General features: G+C 36.9%; 1 protein-coding gene across 3 annotated transcripts in view; it reads left to right on the plus strand.

Annotated features, from left to right (window-relative positions):
- The window catches only part of CADM2 (cell adhesion molecule 2), a 670,542-nt gene that overhangs the window by 602,092 nt on the left and 46,948 nt on the right, over positions 1-21,502 (plus strand). For 2 of the 3 annotated variants that reach the window (XM_055702988.1, XM_055702989.1), the window contains one exon: positions 16,448-16,567. The exons of the other annotated variant lie outside the window; for it this stretch is intronic. In XM_055702988.1, the coding sequence (XP_055558963.1) occupies positions 16,448-16,567 (120 nt within the window). The remainder of the gene's footprint in view (positions 1-16,447; positions 16,568-21,502) is intronic. 3 annotated transcript variants of the gene reach the window in all.

A 21,502-nucleotide genomic window follows, 5' to 3' on the forward strand; every position in this document is an offset into this window, starting at 1 on the left:
AGGGACGTGTAACCTGATTCACAGCTTTGCTTTTCTTATCCATACCGTGATTTCCTCTGCGTTTTTTTCCTTTTTTCACTATTACTACAACAGATCTGTCTTTCTCTTTATTAAGTCTGTAAAAGTTTCATCTGGCTTCTATTCCTTTTTTCCCCTATGAAATCTCCCTCTCAGCAGGACTCAGCCTACTAATTCTCTGTTTCTGGTTATCTTCCTAACTCAGAGGAGATTTAAGCAGCTTTAGCACAGAGAAGCTTGCCTAAAAATGGAAGGTATAGTTTGTCATAATTAGAGATTAAGCAAAATATTTATAAATACTGATTTTACAAACCAAGCAAAGAGTGTCTCATGCCTGTAACTGGACAAACCTAGACACAAAATTGTACAGAAAAGTAGTATTTTTCCACTGTAAATGATGATGAGGGAATACTGTTTTGATGTTAAGTGATGGCAGTGGAAATAAATATTGCTATAGGCAGATGAATGGCAATCTGTCTAATATAATTAGTATCTGATAACATAAAAAGTCTTTTAGATTTGCAGTATAATTAAAGAAATCACACTTCAGAGGAATTGAATATATTTGAATCAAGTAAAAGGCATGGGCTATTAAATATGCTCATGCTGCTTTGCTGAATCAATACAGCTGCTACTTTAATTTTTCTTAACTTTTATTATTAATAATAAATGTCAAGAAAATACTTCATGAAGCAGGAAGGTGGGCACAAAGTCAGAGTATATAGGCAGCAGTACAAAGGCAAGACATGTACTTTGCTCAAACATCTGTCTCATGCAGTAACAAAGGCACAAGCTTTAATGCCTGTAGCTGTTGTCATTTCTGTATTCTAATTGGCAAGCTTAGTGCTTTAGAAGTGCATATTTTGGCTAGATATATTACACTCTTTCTTTGGTAATAGGCCCCAGGCAATTTTCACTCTCGTCCAATTTATTAAGAATTTTTGTTTACCTTTGTCCAAATACTAGTCGTTAATCATCAGTAAACAGAACTAACTGTCAAACTCATGATGCTCAACCCAAAACCATAGATTCTACTTGTAAAGCTTAGGTAATAACTGCATTGATTTAGCCAGAGTAGAGAAAGGAGGTGGTCCATCATAATCAAAACGAAGACACAGCTGTTATGTATATAGCACTAGTTCATAACCTCTGGATGTCAGTGCCGAAGACTTAGTTCAACATCAAACTGAGTGGGTGACAGAAGTCCACATCATTGGGAAATCTTCTTAATGGAAACAGCAGCATTTGATAATTTGCAGACCTATTTAAAATACAGTACCTTGGTGAAATATCCTGATCTAAAGACACACATTCCATTAATTGAAATATTAATGGCTATAATGTGTCATTTTTCAGTTATATGTCAAAGTAATATAGAAATTAACATGAATCAGCAGCTGTGGATGGTCAAGGCAGTTCTTACTGTCACAATTACACATACAGTCGAAGGTGATTAAGTCAGAAATTCAGTATCTCTGGAGAATAAAAAGTGGCATAGCATATTCCCTTGACTTCAGCCTTTCAAGTATTTTGTATTTCTTTCTTCGTCAAGCTACTTTTTGCAAATAAAGGCAATTGAAAGACCGAGTCACATCCTCGTTAATATTTTGAAATGTACTTTCAAGCAGAAGGTCTCCTACAATGAGTAAGACCAAAGGTCCCACTGCACCTTTATTTGGACTATTATGTATTTATCTTCCACCTGCTTGTCCAGTCCCATTTCAAAACATTTATCATCTTAGTTTTCACAATAACCTGTGGCAACAAGTTTCTGAATTGAATTATGTGCTTTGAGGGAAAAGTATTCTCTTTTGTTTGTTTAAGCCTGCTGCTTGATCTCTTCACTTCCCAACTTTCCAATTTATTTGACCTCTTTTGCTGTTTGTGCTATAAGTATGCAGTTAAAGTAACTTTTTTATTTTCATGCTGCTTCCCTTGAACAGATTCTGAAGTATTTCCTCCTCGCTCTCAATTTCTCACTAATTACGATCTTGGACTCTTTATTTCCTGGGTTCCCATCCCCTGTATCCACTCTTCTTCTTTCATGGTCTCTTTTTCACCTTTTTCTTCCTTTTTGGTCTAGCAGTAAATCTCTGTGATAGAGTCTTCTCCATACCTGGAACAGCACTATGCCGAATTTGCAACAGACAGTTTATTACCTCCAGCCTCCAAATACATTTACAGAGATTCACCTTCTCTGGCCACCCATAATTCTAGCACTGTACTTTTACTTCCATACAAGTTTCTTTTCAAATTAGTAGAAAGTCTGTGGTATCCAAAACATGTCTGAAATGAAATAAACTCCATTATCTCTATCTGTTCTAGATTCCTTTATCTTTGTCTGTTTGTTCGCCCACTATCACGCTTTTATTGTGTTGCATTATTGTGATGTTCTCATAGGCGCCTTCTCTCTTTCCTTTATTTCTGTAACTCACTTGCGCACATCTTTCACTCAATGAAAGTAAAAACTAAGTAGAAAAGAAATTTGAAATAAAACTGAGAAGGTGATATTTTTTTCTGTTTTCTTTCAAAGCTGAGCTTACCTGATAGGCAATAGATCTCATGGCTTGCAAATATTTTCATTATAAGCCTCTGATAAATCTTGTGCACTGTTTTTTGACATTTTATCCTCATAAAAGTATATAAAAAAAAACCCACATAAAAAGTATTCACTGGAGGGGTGGGAGGGAGGTGGGAAGGAAAGGAACCAGCATCCATGTGAAACAGCACACTCATCAGTAGTCTAGTTGCCCTCTGTTTTGGCGTTAAGACCCTGGACATTATGGTAGCAGGACAATTTCTGAAGTTTTCTCCTTTATAGTTCCCGAGTTGAAATGTCTCATTTACAGACACATTTCAGAGAAAAGACTTTTTTGCCTATGGGAAAATCCTACATTTTGAGTGAATAAAGCTTGGGCTTTGCGAAAAGAGAATTGAGCAGACCCATAGTGTAATGGAACAATAAGAACATGTATAGCTAAATAGAGGGTGTTTTTAGTAAACGAATAATCTTACCATTACAGCAATCAAGACATATCAAGTATATGAGGCCCAGAAGACTGCTTAGGACTTCATTTGAAATTCTATACATGTGAATACCTATGCTTTTTGGTTTTGAGATTTTTTTCCGTGTTTGAATTAAAAGAAAGAGAATATCTCAGATTTGAGTCCTTAAAACAGAGGTGAAAAGTCTCTCCTATTGCCATCTTATAAAGAGTAAAATTAACATTAAAAAGTACAAAAGACAACTCACGGACAGAGGAGCCTGAGCTTTCAGCTGAAAAATAAATAAATAAAAGAATGCGCTTGAATAATTTCTCCTTCTCAAAAGCCTTCCTTCCCCCAAACCATCTTTTTTTTCTTTCTTTTTCTCTCTTCCCTTTCCCTGCTATGCATGCATGCATACACACATTCACAGCACACACGCATACACACACAAACAAAACCAAGCAAACAGAGGTCTAGTCACTTATCAAGAAAGAGATCTTTTTCATTTTTCATCTTCACATCTTTTGAAATCCACAGCAGCTGGATGGTTTTCTTGCAAAAGCTGAGTTCTGGAGAAGTGAAGTTTCTATGGCAGACCTAAGAAAGTAACTCATTATAACCCTATGTTAGAGGCAGCATTACAAATACACAGAGAATTTCATTCGCATGTTATTCTGCAAAGCATAGCCCTTTAAATTATGTTGAAATATTTTGATTTAGTATATACATCGCTGTTCTAAGGTGACATTAAGGTATTAAATCATTACCATAACATTAAAGTTAACTTCTCCAGAGAACTCTTGGTTGTGCTAAAAGAGGTGGCCCAGACTTTAGAGCACAATGTAGATGAATGCTGAACAATCAGATGAATTAAGAAATCATTGTATAGCTTTTATTATTGGACTAAAGAAGAATAATGTTTAGTTGACATTTTCAGGTATGAGAAGTCTGTCAAGAAACTTATGGTGGAATTGTTGGCTTAATTTTATGGATGAATTGTCCAGCTATTATCCCTGAACACTCGCAAGGCAGCTACTTTGAAATTGCTTTTTGTTGATAAATACTTGAATAGTGGGGTTTATACTTGAGCTGTGTGAACTGATATTTCTTCATTTAAGGTGACTTTAGAAAAATAACATACAAATTTTTTTTTCAGATAAGCGCAAAATCATTGTGGAAAGGTCAAGAAAATAACATTCCAAACCACAGTAACACTTTTGGGGAATCTGTTTGACACTTCTGCATTTTTACATTAAAATGCTGGTTTTGATGAAATAAAATATTAAAATAAATTTATTTTCTTAGATAACATATGGAAGATTTTATTTTTTTTCCCCATACTGGGGTACTCATTGACATTATTGAATTCAGACTATTTCAGTTAAATTAAATCTAAATTTGTCCTGGGTTTACTTTCTTTTTTTTTCTCCTGGTTGATGCAGCAAATCTCTCTCCAGGTCCAACCTATAACAACATATTCTAACATGTATAGCTCATTCTTATTTGAATAGAAGTTGTACTTCTAAAAATCTGTAGTTTTGGATAATGTATTTTATAACACACAGTACTTGAAAATATTTAATTTTATATGTACACATATAGTTGGCTAAAGTGATGGTTCTTAATTTGGATTCCCTATGCGATCTCTGAAAAGAAAAAGATTGCATGTTGGTTTTGAATTACGAAGTTTTTCCTCCATATGTAATAATTACAGAAAGTTAAAATTTTGGGTGCTTGTATATGGGTATAGCATCTACAATAAAGTACTTCTTGAACTAGATATACTACATATGTTGCTGTTGCTTTTTTGAAAAGAAACTGGTCTTAAGAAACTGTTTTAACTGGTCTTAAGCGATGTGTATTTCAAAAATAGTGCTGTTGAGTTTATTATCACTGATTTGCTGTAGTAGCACAGCTTGCTCTCTAATTTTTCTGGGCTTCAAGCTTTGCTGTTGTTTATACCTCTAACATTCTTGAACTTTACTTAAATTGAGCTTTTTTGTTTGAGCACTCATAATGTTAAATTACCATGTCTATGAACATCATATGCAATCTTCTTGAAAAAAATATAACTGTTAACAGAATAATGTCACTTGAGACTGATGACAAAGTTATAGTCTAACAGTTGCTAATGGTCTTCTGTTTCCATCTAGATCATTTATTATTCACAAAACTCCAACCATAAAGAAATTATTAGTGGCTTAGTAATTTTCTAAATCGAAATCTCTCCTGCACCATTAGGTGCTACGTGGAATGCAGATAAGGGTGTCCTCTCTCTGTCTTTCTCATATGGTGCTTCTATAACTTATCTTTCTTTTGAGACTAGGTTGTTCAGTTTTACACTCAATTCAAGAAAGGAAAATGGTACACTATACAGTGATACTGCTGCAAATGTCAACTGGTGATGCTAGCCTGGTGATACATCAGTACCATGTTTTGTTCAAACTGAGACTACAAACCTTGAGAAGGTGGCAAAAATCATTGGTTCTGAGCAAATGAAGATAAATATAATTGCTTTGGGGAGATTACAAACAGAATCCCAAGTCTGGGGAGGGTAGGTAAAGCTTCTGTAAAAATTATGCCTCTTAGAGGGCTTTGAGAAGTTCATATCTTAAGTCTCTGATCACATGTGAAGATGAGCAGAGAGACTTAGTGAATAGACACTTAGAAATTTGCTCATCTCAAACCATTAATATTTCTAATATCCATAATTTGATGTTAATAATTATTAGTTCTGATTATTCTATTTTTACTATTTGTAATTTTAATGATTAATGATGTGTGAACTTTTTCTGGAGATTTTCTTAGCCTGCATTTCTATATTGTATAAAGGAAAACATACTCAATAAAACATTTCTTACAGTATTTTATGTACAGCAAATAAGGTTCCCCCCCTTGTTTTCAGTATTCTTCCAACTGAAAACCAAACCAAACTGACAAAAATTTGAAATTTTCCTAAAAAAAAATTTAAAATCATCATAACATCTTTCTTCACAGTATAGGTTCAGTCTGAATTTATTGTGGGACTCAAAGTGTCTGTAGCACCTCCTCCACCTAGGCTGCAGTCGCAAACTATTTTTTCTAGCTCTTACTGCTTGAATTCTTGACCCAATATAACAAAATTCTCTTTGCTTTGTAATTAAAATCACTTTTTTTATTGCTAAATCATACCATAGGCTTTTTTGCAATGGATCTTCCTCCGTCCTGCTGTGCCTTACTGTGGATCTGTGTGATTCCCATGGAATGGAGACAAGACAGCAAAAGCTAGCCAGGAGGACAGTAAGGGTATATCTCAAAATCATCCTCAAGTTGCAGGGAGAAAAAAAAAAACAAAAACCCACAGAAACCATTGCTAGCAGGTGTTAATATAGATTTGCAGAAGTTGATAAAGTCGGCTGGAACGGCCAGTGCCATATGGGGATCTCCCACAGCAGCCTGACTTCTTTCACAAGGCCGTGGGTCTTTCACTAGCATCAAACCCCTTTCGATGAAATTTACCCAGCAGGTGCCTGTGAACAGGTCTCCAGATACCTGCTGCAGCTGATGGAGTTCATGTTATTGTGTAAGGTGATGTGTCATTTGTGAGTAGTCCAAACAGTTTTCAGTCAGGATTACTTTTGTTAGAAGGCCTGAAGACAGAAGGATTAGCGTTGTAATTTCTTTTTTCCTTTATCTACTTTATACTCTGACACAGATTTCCTTTACTTTTTACTTTTCCTTCACTGGTATCCACACAGTGTGTTTACTCCCCAGATATGCCCTTGAATTAAAAAATCGCATTTGCTTGGTAACCTCATGCCTACGGAGGGTATACCTTTCAGCTGAAACTACCCATATTAATCCTCATGGCAAGTGAAGAATGAAACAAACCAAAGGAGCAGAGGAAGGACAGAAAAAAAAAAAGTTTGGCAGGGTAAAACTGTAGGAGTTGGTGAAGTGTTTTATTTTTCATATATTTCTGTGGGTCATTGCACTAGTGGATTTTGTTTTCGTTCTGTGGTTTCTGTGTTTTGTATTTCCTGCAGGTTTCCTAATCCTTGATTGGTAGGAGGCAGGGAGGAGTTGAAGGAGGGTGACATGTTGAAGTGCTAGTTTGCTGCTTGATTGAGGAGAGCTCTGGATGGCTTTCATCATTCACAAGCAGGAACTGAAATCTTTTTGCACGGCTTTGTATATAATTTTGTTTAAAATAAATTAGCAGGTATGACCAAGCATTCTTTGCAACAAATACTGTGATATTCCATTGGTGAAATGTCCTATTTAATGGCTTAGTAGTTAAAGGAACCAAATGTCTGCCTACCTGAAAGGAAGTTGGATAATATTAATAAAAATAAGTATTGACTATATTACGTGTCCCACCATTCATAGCATTATGTTATGCAAAGCCAAAAAGTCAGGGAGGGAATTCAACTACATGTATAGAAGTCTTTTAAGCAAAAAAAGACAGAGCAGAAAAGATCAACAGCTAGAAAGATAGGGCCTTGTTTTCTCAGGCGATGTACTATGGTGATGAGATTGTCTGAATTAAGCCAAAGGCAGTGCAAAGAAGTGCAATAAACTATGCTCTAGGTTGCAAAGATGCCATTACCTTGTGCAAGATGATTTTCATTGGGATACAGCTATCCCACTATGATAAAGCATTTCAGATTAGTGTTTGGACCCCTTTGATTTTATTTTGAAATAAAGTAATTTAAAATAAATAACATTCCCTGTTATCTCTTTTTACTAACCTTAAAATAATTGCAGTGAGTTTTGAGTTGTTTAAGCAATTTCAGTGGTTTTTGCTGAATTTCTCAGAGCAATGAAAGTAGCAACCATAATAAAATAGACATCAGCAATCTGTTTACCTCCATTTAGTTTCAATACTTGTCTCCTTAATAGGGAAATTTTAGAAAATTCTCCTTGGCCTCTTTCTTCTTCCTAGTGGAGTTCTGGCTGAGCTTCTTAAAATGTTTTGCACAGAAAGAGTCAAGTGTCATTCTGAGAAAGCTGTCATCTTTGTTCAAGGCTGCTAGTATCTGAATTTGTATTGTACATTAGCTTTTCCATATAGGTTTTCAAGGGCCAGCTGCCGGTACTTTATTTCATTTAATTTTGAATACTCCTATTTTATGGCTTGGAGAAACAAGGAAATATGGCTTGTCTGTTTACTTAAAAAGAATAAAAATGAACATCACAGCCTTAATGTGATTTTTAAGCAGTGGCAATGGGCCTAGCACACCGTATTAATAGTGATAGAATGCTGCACTTCTGGGGCAAATTGTGCTGGCTTTATACATACAAGATGTTTGGTGCCTTTTCTAGTAACATTTTGTCTTGAATGCAGTGAAATTGACACTGCAGGTATAAGGGCAACTGCTTTTTTAAATAAAATTTTAAGCGGGTTTGTTTTCTTTCGTGTTTCTAATTGTTTTGGGTTTTTAAATAGAGGATTAAAATGGGACTTGGGAGAGCTGTTCTGAACTCCCCTGTCAGGCTCAGAAGTCTGTAAAATATAAGACATTCTACTTAATTCTTCTGTGTTCATTTCCCCAGCTATGAAATGGGAATAATGCTACCTCCTTTTCCCTAACACTTGATCTGTACTGTCTAAATCATGATCTTACCAAACCACAAGGCAGACATCCATTCCTTACTGCATATGTGTGTGTGAATGTAGAATTGTGAACAAAATCGAGGCTTGTATAGATGCCTTTTTATAAGTAAAACTTCTTCATTTGAGGCTGCAGTCTCAATGCTCTAAAACTCTACCTTTTATTTAAAATGTTGAATCGCAAAATTCTTTTCCGTAGCCTACTGCATGCTCTGCAAATTTTACTTAATTCCTTTCAGGCAAGTTGCATAAGCTTCAGTGACTTGCTCAGTGCAGTATTTGTAACTACTTTAATTAGAAAGATGGGCTTTTATAGAAGATAGAATGACTCCCTTAAAACAATAGGCTTTATTAATATTACTGCTATTAAATGGGAAATTACTTTTATTTAACTACTAGCAAAACTTATGGTAACTCTAGGAAAAAATGGGTCTTACAGAGTACTTCTGGAGTGATCTGAAGTATGTATTGTATTCATATAACTCCAGAGCATGAAAGATTAATCTTTCTGTTGAATACTTGTTTTGATTTGTCCTTAAAAGTACATCTGCTAATAACCATTAATAAAGTAAAACCTCGAGCACATTAAAACAGATTCCACAATATTAAAGAATTTGCCTACTTGCAAATTTAGATTTTTCTTGTACTAAGATAATCTGCAGTATCTAATCACCAGGTCAAGCTACTATCTTATCAAATTTATCCTTTTATGTTCTCTGTTTATCACTTGGTTTTAGCACAGTTAGAATTTAAGAAATAATGCATTACAACCTATTTGTTTTCTGCTGTAGAAATCTTGCAATTCATATAATCTGCCCCCCCCAAACTGAACAGCAATAGGTAAATGTATTGTGAGATACTACATTATGTTACCTGTTAACCTTCTGCTTCACTGAATGCAAGAATGGTGAGCTTTTCAAACGGCTAGACTGGTGACAGATAATGAGTCTGATGGACAGTGAAATGGGAGTGTGCTCACAGCATCTCAAGGCCTTCAATGCAAACTTCTCTTTCTGTTTCGAGGGAGCTGCAGCTGGAGAGTGCTTTTGCTTATCACAAATTCAGTGGGGTGGGGTGGGGAGCAGCGTGATCCCTAAAATACACACTGAGGGCTTCAAAGTTCAAACCCTACATTTTGAATGTTATCAGCCACTAGTGCAATACTTAAATGCTCATGTTAGATGTTTTTCTGTGAAATGCTTGATTCATGTTTCCTGTGGTCCCTGTGTGTGCAACTCCACCAAAATGTGTGTGCAACAGAGGTGTTAAAGCCATATTTCTGGCAACATCTGTGCTGTGGAGAAAGGTCATATTTTTCTAGCCAGAAAAAAAAAGAAAAAAAAAAAAAAAAAAGAAAAATGCCTTTTTTTGTGTGCTTCCTGCTACTTTTTGAATTCTAGCAAGTACTCATGAGCATTATAAAGCACATAGACCCAGTGCCTACTACTCCCAAATTCTGTTCTGTGCAACGGGAGAGGTTCAAAGGGAAGAGTGGAAGCTTCCTCCACTCAGCATGCTCTGCCCGTAAGAGTCCCCATGGAAGGTGGTAGAGGTGGGTTTTATCTAAATACCCCTCCCCAGCCACCTGCCTCAGGACCCCACAGCACTGCCTTCCCGATGCTTCTTGTCACCTGCCTGAAAGCCACAGCTCCTTGTTTTCTGACAGCTCGCACACCTGTCCTGGTGGAAACCTGGGTTTACTGGTGTAAAATCAGCCTTTCACACACTCATAGTCTTTGTAAGTCCTACTGTTGCTCTCAATAAATAAATAAGATATTCAATAGAGAAGTTGTTTCAGGACAATTAAGGGTAGTTAACTTTTTTTGTCAATTTTCAATGTATGAGATGGCATAATCAGAAATAATTTGTTACTATACCTTGTTTTTTCGTATTCATCACATTCTTTTATTTTGTCATAAACAATTGTGTTAAGAGCATGTCTTGTAAAATGTGCTGTGGTGTGCTACCAGGTCCTCATACTTTTAAGGGATTTGGGGTGACACCATGCTGCCACTAGTAAGTACTAGTACTGAAATGGCCTTTGTCCTTTCATGTTATAGTCTTAACTTTTTAAGGATAAAATTTGGACCAGCGATGTGTAGATACCAATTTTTTGATTGGCTCTTTGAAAACAGGAGACATTGCCTTTTTTGCTGTATTTTTGTAATACTTCGTCCTCCTTCATTTGCTACTGAAACCTATTGCTTTTGAAATAGGAAAAAAACCCCACAGAAATCCACCAACCTATGAAACCTTCTATAGGAAGAGAGAGCTATTGTTCTTCCCATTTCCTAACTTAGGAAAAAAGAGCAATGAGATCAAAATCCTAGCATCTCTTAACCCTTGGAGTTTTTTCCCTCTGTCCTGGCTGTTCAACCAAACTATGTTTAATCAAACTTTAATAAGCAGTCTCACATCTTCCAGCATTTAATATCATCTACAGGCCCATGAAATGTCTTAGAATCATGGGTCTATGTGAATTGCTTTTCTAAGCTGCCTAGCCATTTTAGCTGTATGTCATGCAATGTGAACACATCCACCAGACGTCTCTTAATGGTTTTAACTAGGGATCTAGATCTACATGGAGCTTTTGTTAAAAGGGTTTGGATATTTTTCAATGACATCTGATTTGCTAGCAAAAATGTCAAGCACATAATTGCCATTTCAGAGTTTCATAAATCCGAATCAATTAGTAAAAAGAACCCCTTGACCTCATGTCCGTGAGCCTTCGTGATCATTCAGTCTAAGTGCTAAGGAGCTATTGGCACATGATATTCAAGCTGAATGATCCTTTTGTTCAATCACGTTTTCTCAGAGCAAGGCTAAATGCAGCTCCCTTTGAATTTAAAACCTTGCTAAATTATTTAGTACTACATACCACAGACTGATTAAATTTTGCACAGAGTAGTGAGATTGTTTCCCAGGTAGGTCATCACTCAGTTCAGTTTACCACTTAAAATTTCTTTCATTCTCAGTCAAAATACAGCAAGGGCCATCCATCATTATCACTTTGTCCTTTAATTTTTCTGTCAGCCTTTGTCAAGCTTGAAACAAAAGCCTTTACATTTTTATCAACTGCAGCTATTGTTGTCTGAGTTGTGCTCAGTCATTTCAGAATATCGTCGTGTTTTTACCAAACAAGTCAAATATTTTCAATAGGTCAGGTCTATCTTTCATATAAGCCTGCTAAACCAAACAGGACCATTTCTCATTTCTTTGGAAATGGAAAATAAAAATGCTTAGGGCCAAATCGACAGTGAGAGTAAATTGTCCAAGCTCCCTGCACTTAAATGGATGAATGTCTTCTGCCTTAGTAGAAGAACGTGGCGTCAATTCAAGAAAGAAGGAGAGGTGAACAGGAAATTTTGATCAGGCAAGGCCTGACAGTGTTCTGAGATGATCTTGTACAACACTCTTCTGCCACTCGTAAACAGACCACATCTGTGCCTCAGCTACAGAGCAGCCTCCAGACCAAGCCAAGCATTACATGCTCCTCCTTTTTCCACTGTCCGCTCGCAATTAGCCATCAAATTACCTTCTGTCTGCCTTCATCTTGACAGTGCTCATGTAGCTTAATGGCTTGCTAACAGACAGTAGTGGCCATCAAGAACACCTTTCTAGAACCTTCCCTGTAGTTTTCTTTGCATCCACTGAGCTCTGACATTACCTCTGGTCCTCACTGAAAGTTCTTGGCTGAACATTTGTGGCTCAGCCCAACCCCCTGCTGTGCCACTAGGGAGGGGTTAGGAACCCATCTCTTTCACTGAAAAACCAATTCAGGTCTTACATGTATAACCTGTGGGAACATACGTGAAAAAGAGTTGGAACTGGAGTCAGTAACTCCTCTTAGCATGAAGTCTAACCCCTTTTCCATTTCCAGCAACTTTCATGGAAACAATTAATTCTCTGTGAATTGTTTGTATTTCAGAGGTAGCAAGGTGATGAAATGAATGCCAACTTAAATACAGTATTGAATTTTTGACTGCATATCTGTCTGTCAGCAAACATCCATTTTTGATGATTTTGAGTGAGGTCTCAAAATTAGTGGTGACAATTGCTTGACTTCTAGATCTCTGAGCATGGCTTTTCTATTTCTTTGGTTCCCCATCTGCAAAATATAGCTATTTTCTGCTTCACAGGAGGCTAAGGATTAATACCTTAGTATTATTGAAATAGTGATCTGGTGCATTGATTTGGGTATGGTTACTCGAATTAAAAAGTTCCACTTTACAAGGTCTCTCGGTCATAATGATCCCTCGGTATTTAGTGGCATGAGAGCCATATTCAAAACCTCTTTTTCAGTTGGATGTTCGGTACAACTATCTCCAGAAATTGCAAGGCCAGAAAATGGAATTAAATTTCACTCCGCCACAGGTTTTTGGGGTAGAAGTCTGCAGATCTGTTCTGTTAAGTTCCTTCATGACAGAGAGCTCAGAAGGACAAATCTACATGGTCCCGTTGATAGTGTGTTTCTGAGCAGCAGCCAAGAGGGGGCTGTGGGTAACATCAAGTGTGCCTCGAGATAGCTGTGCCCTGCGGTGAAAACGATGACCAAAAAAACCTACAGGACTAGAAACAGGTCGAATTGTAATTCCGTTTTCTGTCATGCATGCAAATGAAAAAGCACACCCTCTTTAAAGCACAGTGGTTCATATGCCTTGAACAGACGCTTGGGCTGCTGAGTATCAGTTTATACCTGTAGTCTGTCTGATTTTGGAAACTACCAAACCTGCTTACCTCCTATGCCCACAATGCTTGATGGGATAATGAGGGGCACTGAACAGTACTTCTCTTTTTTTCTGAAGTGCATATTTTGCATTTTCTTACACAAAAACATTTTCAAGGCAAAGACAAGTAAAGTTTTTGCGAGCATCTATAAATCTTCTTGGAAGAACTGGTAAGGAGCCTTTCTATCAGGCTCAGTAGGACTGGGGGGTCCCGTACATCTAAAACTTTCAAATGAGGGGTTTGGGTGTTTTTCAGAATGCTAATCTATGCCTGGATTTGGGCTGTCCAAAATAGGGGTTAAGGATGGGATATGGTCCAAGAGCCCCAAAATGTGTTGTCTGGAGAGGTGGGAGCTATGCCGTTACTTTACACATACATTCCTGTTGCACCCTGATGTCGTTGAAGATGTGATTCTGCTGGGCAGAGTCTTGAACCTGAGCAGGTATGAACCAGGCATTTCTATAGCCCAGAACAGACTTCGATTTCATGCTTGGGCAGTGCAGGGTTCTTCAGGCTGCTGATTCCTGCTTTGCCTACTTGCACTGTAGTCTTTGAGAGCAAGTAATTGTAATGCGGTGAGCAAAGCAGACCAACTGCAGTCATTTGCATGGTGAATTTCACCTTACTCTGCTAAGAAAGAAACAAAGACAATGTTATTGCTTGTATTTACGTTTATTTTGAGAACATATGTTTTCCTTTGAGGCTTTTGACAAGCTGCCACTTTGATGTTTGGCATCAGAGTTTGTGACTTTGATCAGGAAACTAATTTCTGCACAAGTTTTCATTATTCTTGATCTAATCAGAAAAGATGAATCTATCACATCTGTATTAAACCACTGATATATCCTAGTTTCTGTTAATTAGTCTGTTTCCTAGGTAGCTTTTCTTTTAAAATAAGAAATCATGTTGGAAATACTTCCATGAAGAGAAACCAGAAAGCAATGAACTTCTAAATTCGACGGTGACTCATTTAAGCTGTTAAGTGGCAAAATAGGCTGGCAGTTTGTTAGCAGAATAGAAAGCACTGTCATAAAACTATTACTGTATTTGCCAGTTGCAGTTACCTTGCTATTGCATGGTCTTAAGTAAATGGTATATTTAAGAAAGATAATTAATGGAACCATAAATCACACTAATTGGGTTTTACCTACAAGACTGATTTGTAAAGCTTTTCTAATAAACAAGGCTTTGCTCTCCTTATGAAGCAGGTGGGGTTTTTCTGTTTGATTTCATTTTAGGCAGATACTTATCAGGGAAGGAGTTTCCCTTTTTGGGAAGCAATTCCATAGATCAGTACATGTGACATGTATCTTTTTAACATGTTAATTTATTTCTAATGCTTGTTATACTCAGTTCTGTTTAATTATTGTTGTACTCACACTCCAGGTTGTTACCATTTTTCCTGCTGATTAGAGTGGCTACACTGTAGGGTTTTTTTAAAAGCCTGTTATAATTTTTCTGGTTTGGGAATATTTTTACTGAGAAATGTATTTAATAGCAGTGTGCAACAGATGAAAGAGGGATCTCACGCCATTTTCTGAGGGCTTCAAAAGTGGAAAATCCCACAGGTGTAGATTCCAGGAGAGTAGTGATGATGTTTATCAAAACCAGAGGAATACAGAAAATTGTAGGTGACTCATAGATGTCAACTGGCAAGGAGACCTTTAAAGTGACAAAATAATCTGTCATCTAGTATGAAAATAAGGTAAGCATGCTAATTTGAAGTCTTAAGAGAGCAATTATGCAATGCTGAACTCAAGGACCCTTTGTCTGAAATGTATTCTGTAGGGCCCAGTACTGTAAAACTGTGAGCTACTTCAGCTTCCATTGATTTCAGTCAGAATTGATGGTACCGAGACCAATTGCATTTCTTTCCACAGCAAAGGGAAGACAGATTGTGGGTCAGATTTTTAGTCTTTTATTGCATTGAATAGCACCCTTCAGAAATATTTTCACTGAAATCAGTATGGAATGGGTTACTCACCATCAACTGCTGAGCAACTAGTCCTTTCCTTTCAAACCTGCAGTATAAATAATCTGAAAAAATGTCAGATGCTTTTTATGTCCTTGCGGAAATGCTTTTCTCTAGTTCTCTTGAGGGCTTTTTTTTCTTTGCTCTTTAAAACCTGCATTCACCTTATAAGCAAAAAGATACTGGTCTTTATTGGTTTTGGCAGTATAATCAAAGTATTTTCTATCTGTGCATCTGGTTATGTTCTACTCTGTGCTGGAGCATTTTGCAACAGGCATTGTTGGTTCCTCTGCAACGAAGCAGAGGCACACCTAAGCCTGACATACCTGCACTTGATCAAAAGCTGAAGGGTTTTGTAGGATGCTATCATCAGGGCTATGCATTTTTTCTGACTAGTGAACATTAGTATACAATAATATATATTATCATTGTGACACAGGTCATAATATTATTAACAATTCTGATTTTTAGTTCTAAGCTGTTTTAGAGAAATACTGATATATGTATTAATAATACATTTTAAGTAGTAAGGTTGAAAGATGACTGTGCCTGCTAATTAGGGTAAAGATTTTGAAATATATTCTGCTCTGGATCTTAGCAGACAACTGTGTCTTAAACAAATGTGTGGGAAGAAGAAAAGCAATCCGGAAAAAGCAGCTCTTATAGTTAGTAGCATTTTCTCCCCTTTCTCCTTCCATTGAGTCTGTCTGAAAGTGGGTGTTTTAACATACAGCCATTTCTCGTTAACATGTGTGTGTTTATTTTAGCATGATGGTGTTGTTTTTTCATCTCCCACTCTGACACAGCATGTTTCATCCGTATATGGTTTCTAGTATATGAGACATTTAAAATGGCTCAGTGAAGAAATAGATTCTTGTCACTTAAACAGTCACTCTCCAGATCTGTGGAAACTTGGTCATTTTAACTGTGTTTTAAATTCTGTATGCTCGAAGATTGACTATAAAAATTGAGAGTGATATAATGTCAAGAATTTAAAGGTACTCTGTTGTACCAGTAATAATTTATGTTAATCATGTTTTAATTTAGTCATTTTTACATACTTGTGTTTACAAATTAAACCACTATTATGATTCTCCTTTGTTTGCATGATATGATTTTATTTTATATTTTTTTTTTCCACTCACCAGATGTTTTCAACACTTTGCTTCCCACTACTGTCATCCCCTCCCTTACCACTGCAACAGTCACAACCACTGTAGCCTTAACAACCAGCACAACCACATCGGCAACAGCCATCAGCACCAGAGGTACAGTATGCTTCTTTGTTATGGCCTGGAAAACACATTCTAAATAGGAAATGACAGGTTTGATTTTTAAGAAGGATAGAAATTGCTAAAGCAAGGGTTCAAACACTTCAATATATATTTTTAATAGAACAAACCACAGGATGGTACACGTTAAGAAAGATTTCGTATGACCTTGGATATTTTCATTGCTCCAGCAGTGTTATGTGAACTTTGACAGGTTGCTTAAATTATTTGTATACATTTGCATTTATTTTTTTTAAGGTTAGTAAATTAACTTTAATGTAAAATGCAAGCATGCTATTTTTAAATAAACATGACCTTTTAAAACTGGTTATTTTGGGTGCTAATGTTTAAAACAAGATAGGCGTCTCAGCATTGGAATTACTGTTGATGCAACCTTGCTTGGTAACAGAGGCACTGCATTACATCACCTTGTTAGTCTTTTATATTTTAAGGTATTCCTGTCTTAGGGGTGTCTTTATCTTACCAGGACTAGAGTAAATGAGCTGAATTTTCTCTCTCCCCTCCCCGCCCCTCATCCTGTTGGGTTTTTGTCTGTTTACAGCTTTTGAAACGTTTCTCGTAATCCTTTGCTTTGTTATGGGCAAAGTATAAGGCTTAATTTTACTGTTGTATTCAGTGACTGATCAGATAACTGTTCAATAGCAAAGATGTGTGTGTAAAGTTTTGCAGATTATCATCTTCTGAGTAGTTAGTAATCTCTCATAGTGAGTGAAATAGCAGAAGGTTCCTATGTGGTTGTTGAAGGCTTTCATTGTGCAAGGAGACGGGAAATAATATTCACTTACCACACTGCAAGTATTCACATGATGAGATATAATTATTCCATGAAAGTTAAGACAGAGCTATGAAGTCTTCTCTTCCTGGAAGCATTGTTATGAATGAGTCAGTTGTAGTAACCTGCCTAACTTGCATGAATAAGCTGACCTAAAAGCAAGTCCATTGTATAAAGATTGTGATAGTATCAGATCACCCGACTTCTGCCATAGGGCACTGGTATTTTAATATTGTGGCCTTTGTGTAATAACCTGTCATCACATCTGAGATTACATTTTTAAGCTTTAATATTACTTATAGTGTGAGAAAAATATTGTTGTTCTAGTGAAAAAGGGAAAGAGTGTTAGAGTAGTCCTTTCCATCCTGAAAAAAAGGATAGACCATGAAAACAGTGCTCACAGGTCTGAGTATTTGCAAGAGGAATTTCCTGAAAAGGGACAGAATGACAGGAATGAACATGTATTTATAAAAGAATCTTTTGGGGGTCAAGCAGCAGAAGCTTCCCAGCTTTCTGACGGATCAGATCCTGAAAGGAAAAAGTGCTTGGTGTGCCATGTTGGTGTTTGCTGTCCTGAATGAATTCTTTTCTTTTTGTTGTGTGGTCATGACTAAAGTATGTCACTGTTGTGATTGTACATTTAGTGTACCAATGTTATTAAGGCATTGTGCTAACTCTTTAAGTGTGGTTTAGGACCTCATTTTCCTTTACTCTGAAGTGTTTGTTTTCACCGTTTGTGTGCCTGGCATCAAGAGAAAGATCTGGAGAAGCAGAACCCTCTTCTCAGCTTCAGCTCTAATATGCATGAGAATGCACGTAATTTCATGCTACAGTAATAGAGACTGCTTTAAGAGAAAGCAAAAGAAGGAAATCTGGGTGAAGGTGATCAATCACTGTCGTGGTTTAACTTCGGCTGGCACCACCACACAGCCGCTTGCTCACTTCCCCTCACCCAGAGAGATGGGGAGGAAAATTGGAAAGGAATGTAAAACTCAAGGGTTGAGATAAGAACAATTTAATAGGTAAAGCAAAAGCTGTGAATGCAAGCAAAGCAGAACAAGGGATTCATTCACCACTTCCCATGGGCAGGCAGGTGTCCAGCCATCTCCAGGAAAGCAGGGTGCTAGCATGCCTAACAGTTACTTGGGAAGACAAACACCATGTCAGATGTCACCCCCACTTTCTTCTTCTCCCAGCTTATATACTCAGCATGACATCATATGGTATGGAATATCACTTTGGCCAGTTCGGGTCACCTGTCCTGTCTGTGTCCCCTCCCAATTCCCCGTGCCCCCCCCCCCCCCCCCCCCCCCCCGCCCTCTCTCTGGCAGGTCCCAAGAAACCAAAAAGTCCTTGGTTTAGTATAAACATCACCCAGCAACAACTAAAACCACCAGTGTCCAGTCAACATTGTTCTTACATAAGAGACAAAACACAGCACTGTACTAACTACTAAGAAGAAAGTTAACTCTATCACAGCTGAAAACAGGACAATCACTAAAATACAAGCACTTGCTTTTCCCAGAAAAATAATTGAATGCAGCAAAATGGATGAGAAGATAAGACTATTTCAACCTTGAGGAACTGGTAGATATGGTCTCGGGCAGAAAATCTAAGAGACAAAGGAGTGTAGAAAGACTATTTCTTGAAAAGGTGGTATTTGAAGGAAAGTGGCAGTCTATCCCATGAAGAGGGAAAATAGGACACTTGTAATAGACTAATGGAAGTGCCTATCTAACAATTTAAGAAATCAAAAATCACAAAAATGTGAAAACGAGATTACTGTAGGCATAGGTCATAGAGTATACCAATGCTGAAGAACAGGAAACCAGGCATAAAATCAGAAACAACCAGATGCAAAAGTAACTGTAACTAGCAAGGTGTGAGAAACTTATCAAAACAAAATGGTTTAGAAATCCATTAGGTGAAATACAGAAATAAAGAAATGTAGTGATCCTATTCATGAATGATTAAGACAAGGCTGAAGTAATTGGTGTTTTATCTTGCAATGTATGACAACTGGAGTGCTGTTTCTAATAGGGATGTCACCCTGAAAGATGACCACAGAGACAGATCAAAGAACAAAGACAGGAAGTCTAAATACATGCACTACGTGGAAGCTGAACGCACCAGTTTGTTTGCTTTTGCTTTCACAAAAAAGAAAAATCAGTATGACTGATGAAGAGTTATTTTCCAAGTTCAATGGGAAATTAGTAGCAAAGGCATTTAGTGGGGAAACTTTCTAAGTGTACGGGAGACAGTGACACAATGTAGCTATTGAAGTTCTACAACTTTCTTCAGCCTTAATTTCTTTAAGAATGCTTGATTGCCATGGCAGAGGGAAATGGACAATATGCTCTCCTTAGGTTGCTTCCTCCTCTATGTTTCTTGGATCCATAAACAAATAATGTTCACAAACTTACAGTGAATGCTGTGAAGGCAGATTTCTGCCATCCTGAAATGCTAGACTGAACCTTCTCTAGACTGTCAGAGCACCTACACACCAGAGATACAAATGGTATAACAACCATTTTGGAGAGGATCAGATTTTCAGTAGTATCTGTTTCTGGCTGAGCAAAAAGTACCATATAAACATATCTTCCTTCGACACTTTGGCTTCTTATACTGACAAGATTTTTGACATGAAGGAGTATATAAGAACATAAAGTTGAGAAGCTATTCATGTATTTTCAACCTTCAAAACTTTTTTTTTAGTTGAAAGCAACATTTCTCTCTTTCTTTCTTTATCAGATCTTGTTTGATCATGCCTTAAATAAACAGAAGTTCGTCCCAGATCATCAGGAGGTCCATACTAATTAATAATATTTTTTAACTAGATTTCAAATACCTGATATAATAGTCTTGCTGGATGTATTTCACTAATTCTATTCTAAAATTATTACTTGATATTTATGAATCACCTCAGGTACATTTTACAAGACATTCCTCTATTCTCCGTGACTTTTATGTAGTCCACCTTGAGGATATGTTACTCAACATCCAGTCACAGGAGATGTATTTACAGGAATGTGACACAAGATATAGAGAGCCCAGACAGTCTGTAAATCTAAGGCATTTTACACTATGATCATCGTACCTCATCATTACCATACCAAAAGCCTGAATTAATAGGAAAAAAAATATCTCCAAACCATCATCAGTTAATTCTGGAACTGGGACCCATCTCTATCTTAATTTGCGTAGCATTTAGTAAACAACATGAAAAAAAGCTACTGATCCAGTTGGATGACAGCATGATAATTCGTAAACATATTGTTTAGTCAAACTTTTCACTTTCTCAAATGTATGCTTGCTTTTGTGCTCAGTCCTTTAGGAATTAATTATTCTTTTACTGGTACATTACCTACTAACTCAAAAATTCTAAACACAATTTGATGCCAGTGAAGAGTATTGCCCATTATATGTTTGTCAAGGGTATCTTAAAGCTTAATAAGCATGATGAGTAATGTACAAAAAAATGAGAATAAAATGTATGAGAAGAAACAATTCTAGAGGACTACAGAAAGGATAGTTATGCTCTGTATGAGTAGTTTCCTTTCTATCAGGTTTATGTGATGTTATTTGTGAAAACTATGCATGGATCCATGCTCGTGTTCCCTTTTGTGACTGGGAAGAGGCACAAGAGGATTGTCGATTTGCCCCCAGTAGTGAAACAAGGGATGCCTCCCTTGGAGAAAATTTTTGTTAGCATGAAATTAATTTAGATGGTTCTGTGCCAATCCTTCATAGTTGTGTAGGTGGAAAGGGAGTGTGATTAACAGTCTAGGAGAATCCACCTCGAGTGAGAACAGCTCTGTGTTCCTGGATTCACAGAGGAGAAAGGCTTGAGCACACAAATATACATAAAACCCTCCCACAGGCTGGCATTATGTTAATTACACACACACACACACTGTGATTTTTTTAAATTTAAATCCTTTTCTTGTCATGACAAAAAGTCAAAGCGGTTCTAAAACTTGGAATCTTTGACTTACTATTGAAGATTGAAATCTCACAACCATTACCCAGATAGGTAAAAAAATAACATTGCAAGAACATCCCAAATTCAAAGGATAGATCCATTCCATTTGATTGCACCTATCAGGTTGATTCAGTCTCAGCTGACTCACTTGTCTAAT

Source organism: Falco cherrug, chromosome 2, assembly GCF_023634085.1.
Source record: "Falco cherrug isolate bFalChe1 chromosome 2, bFalChe1.pri, whole genome shotgun sequence".
NCBI lineage: Eukaryota > Metazoa > Chordata > Aves > Falconiformes > Falconidae > Falco > Falco cherrug.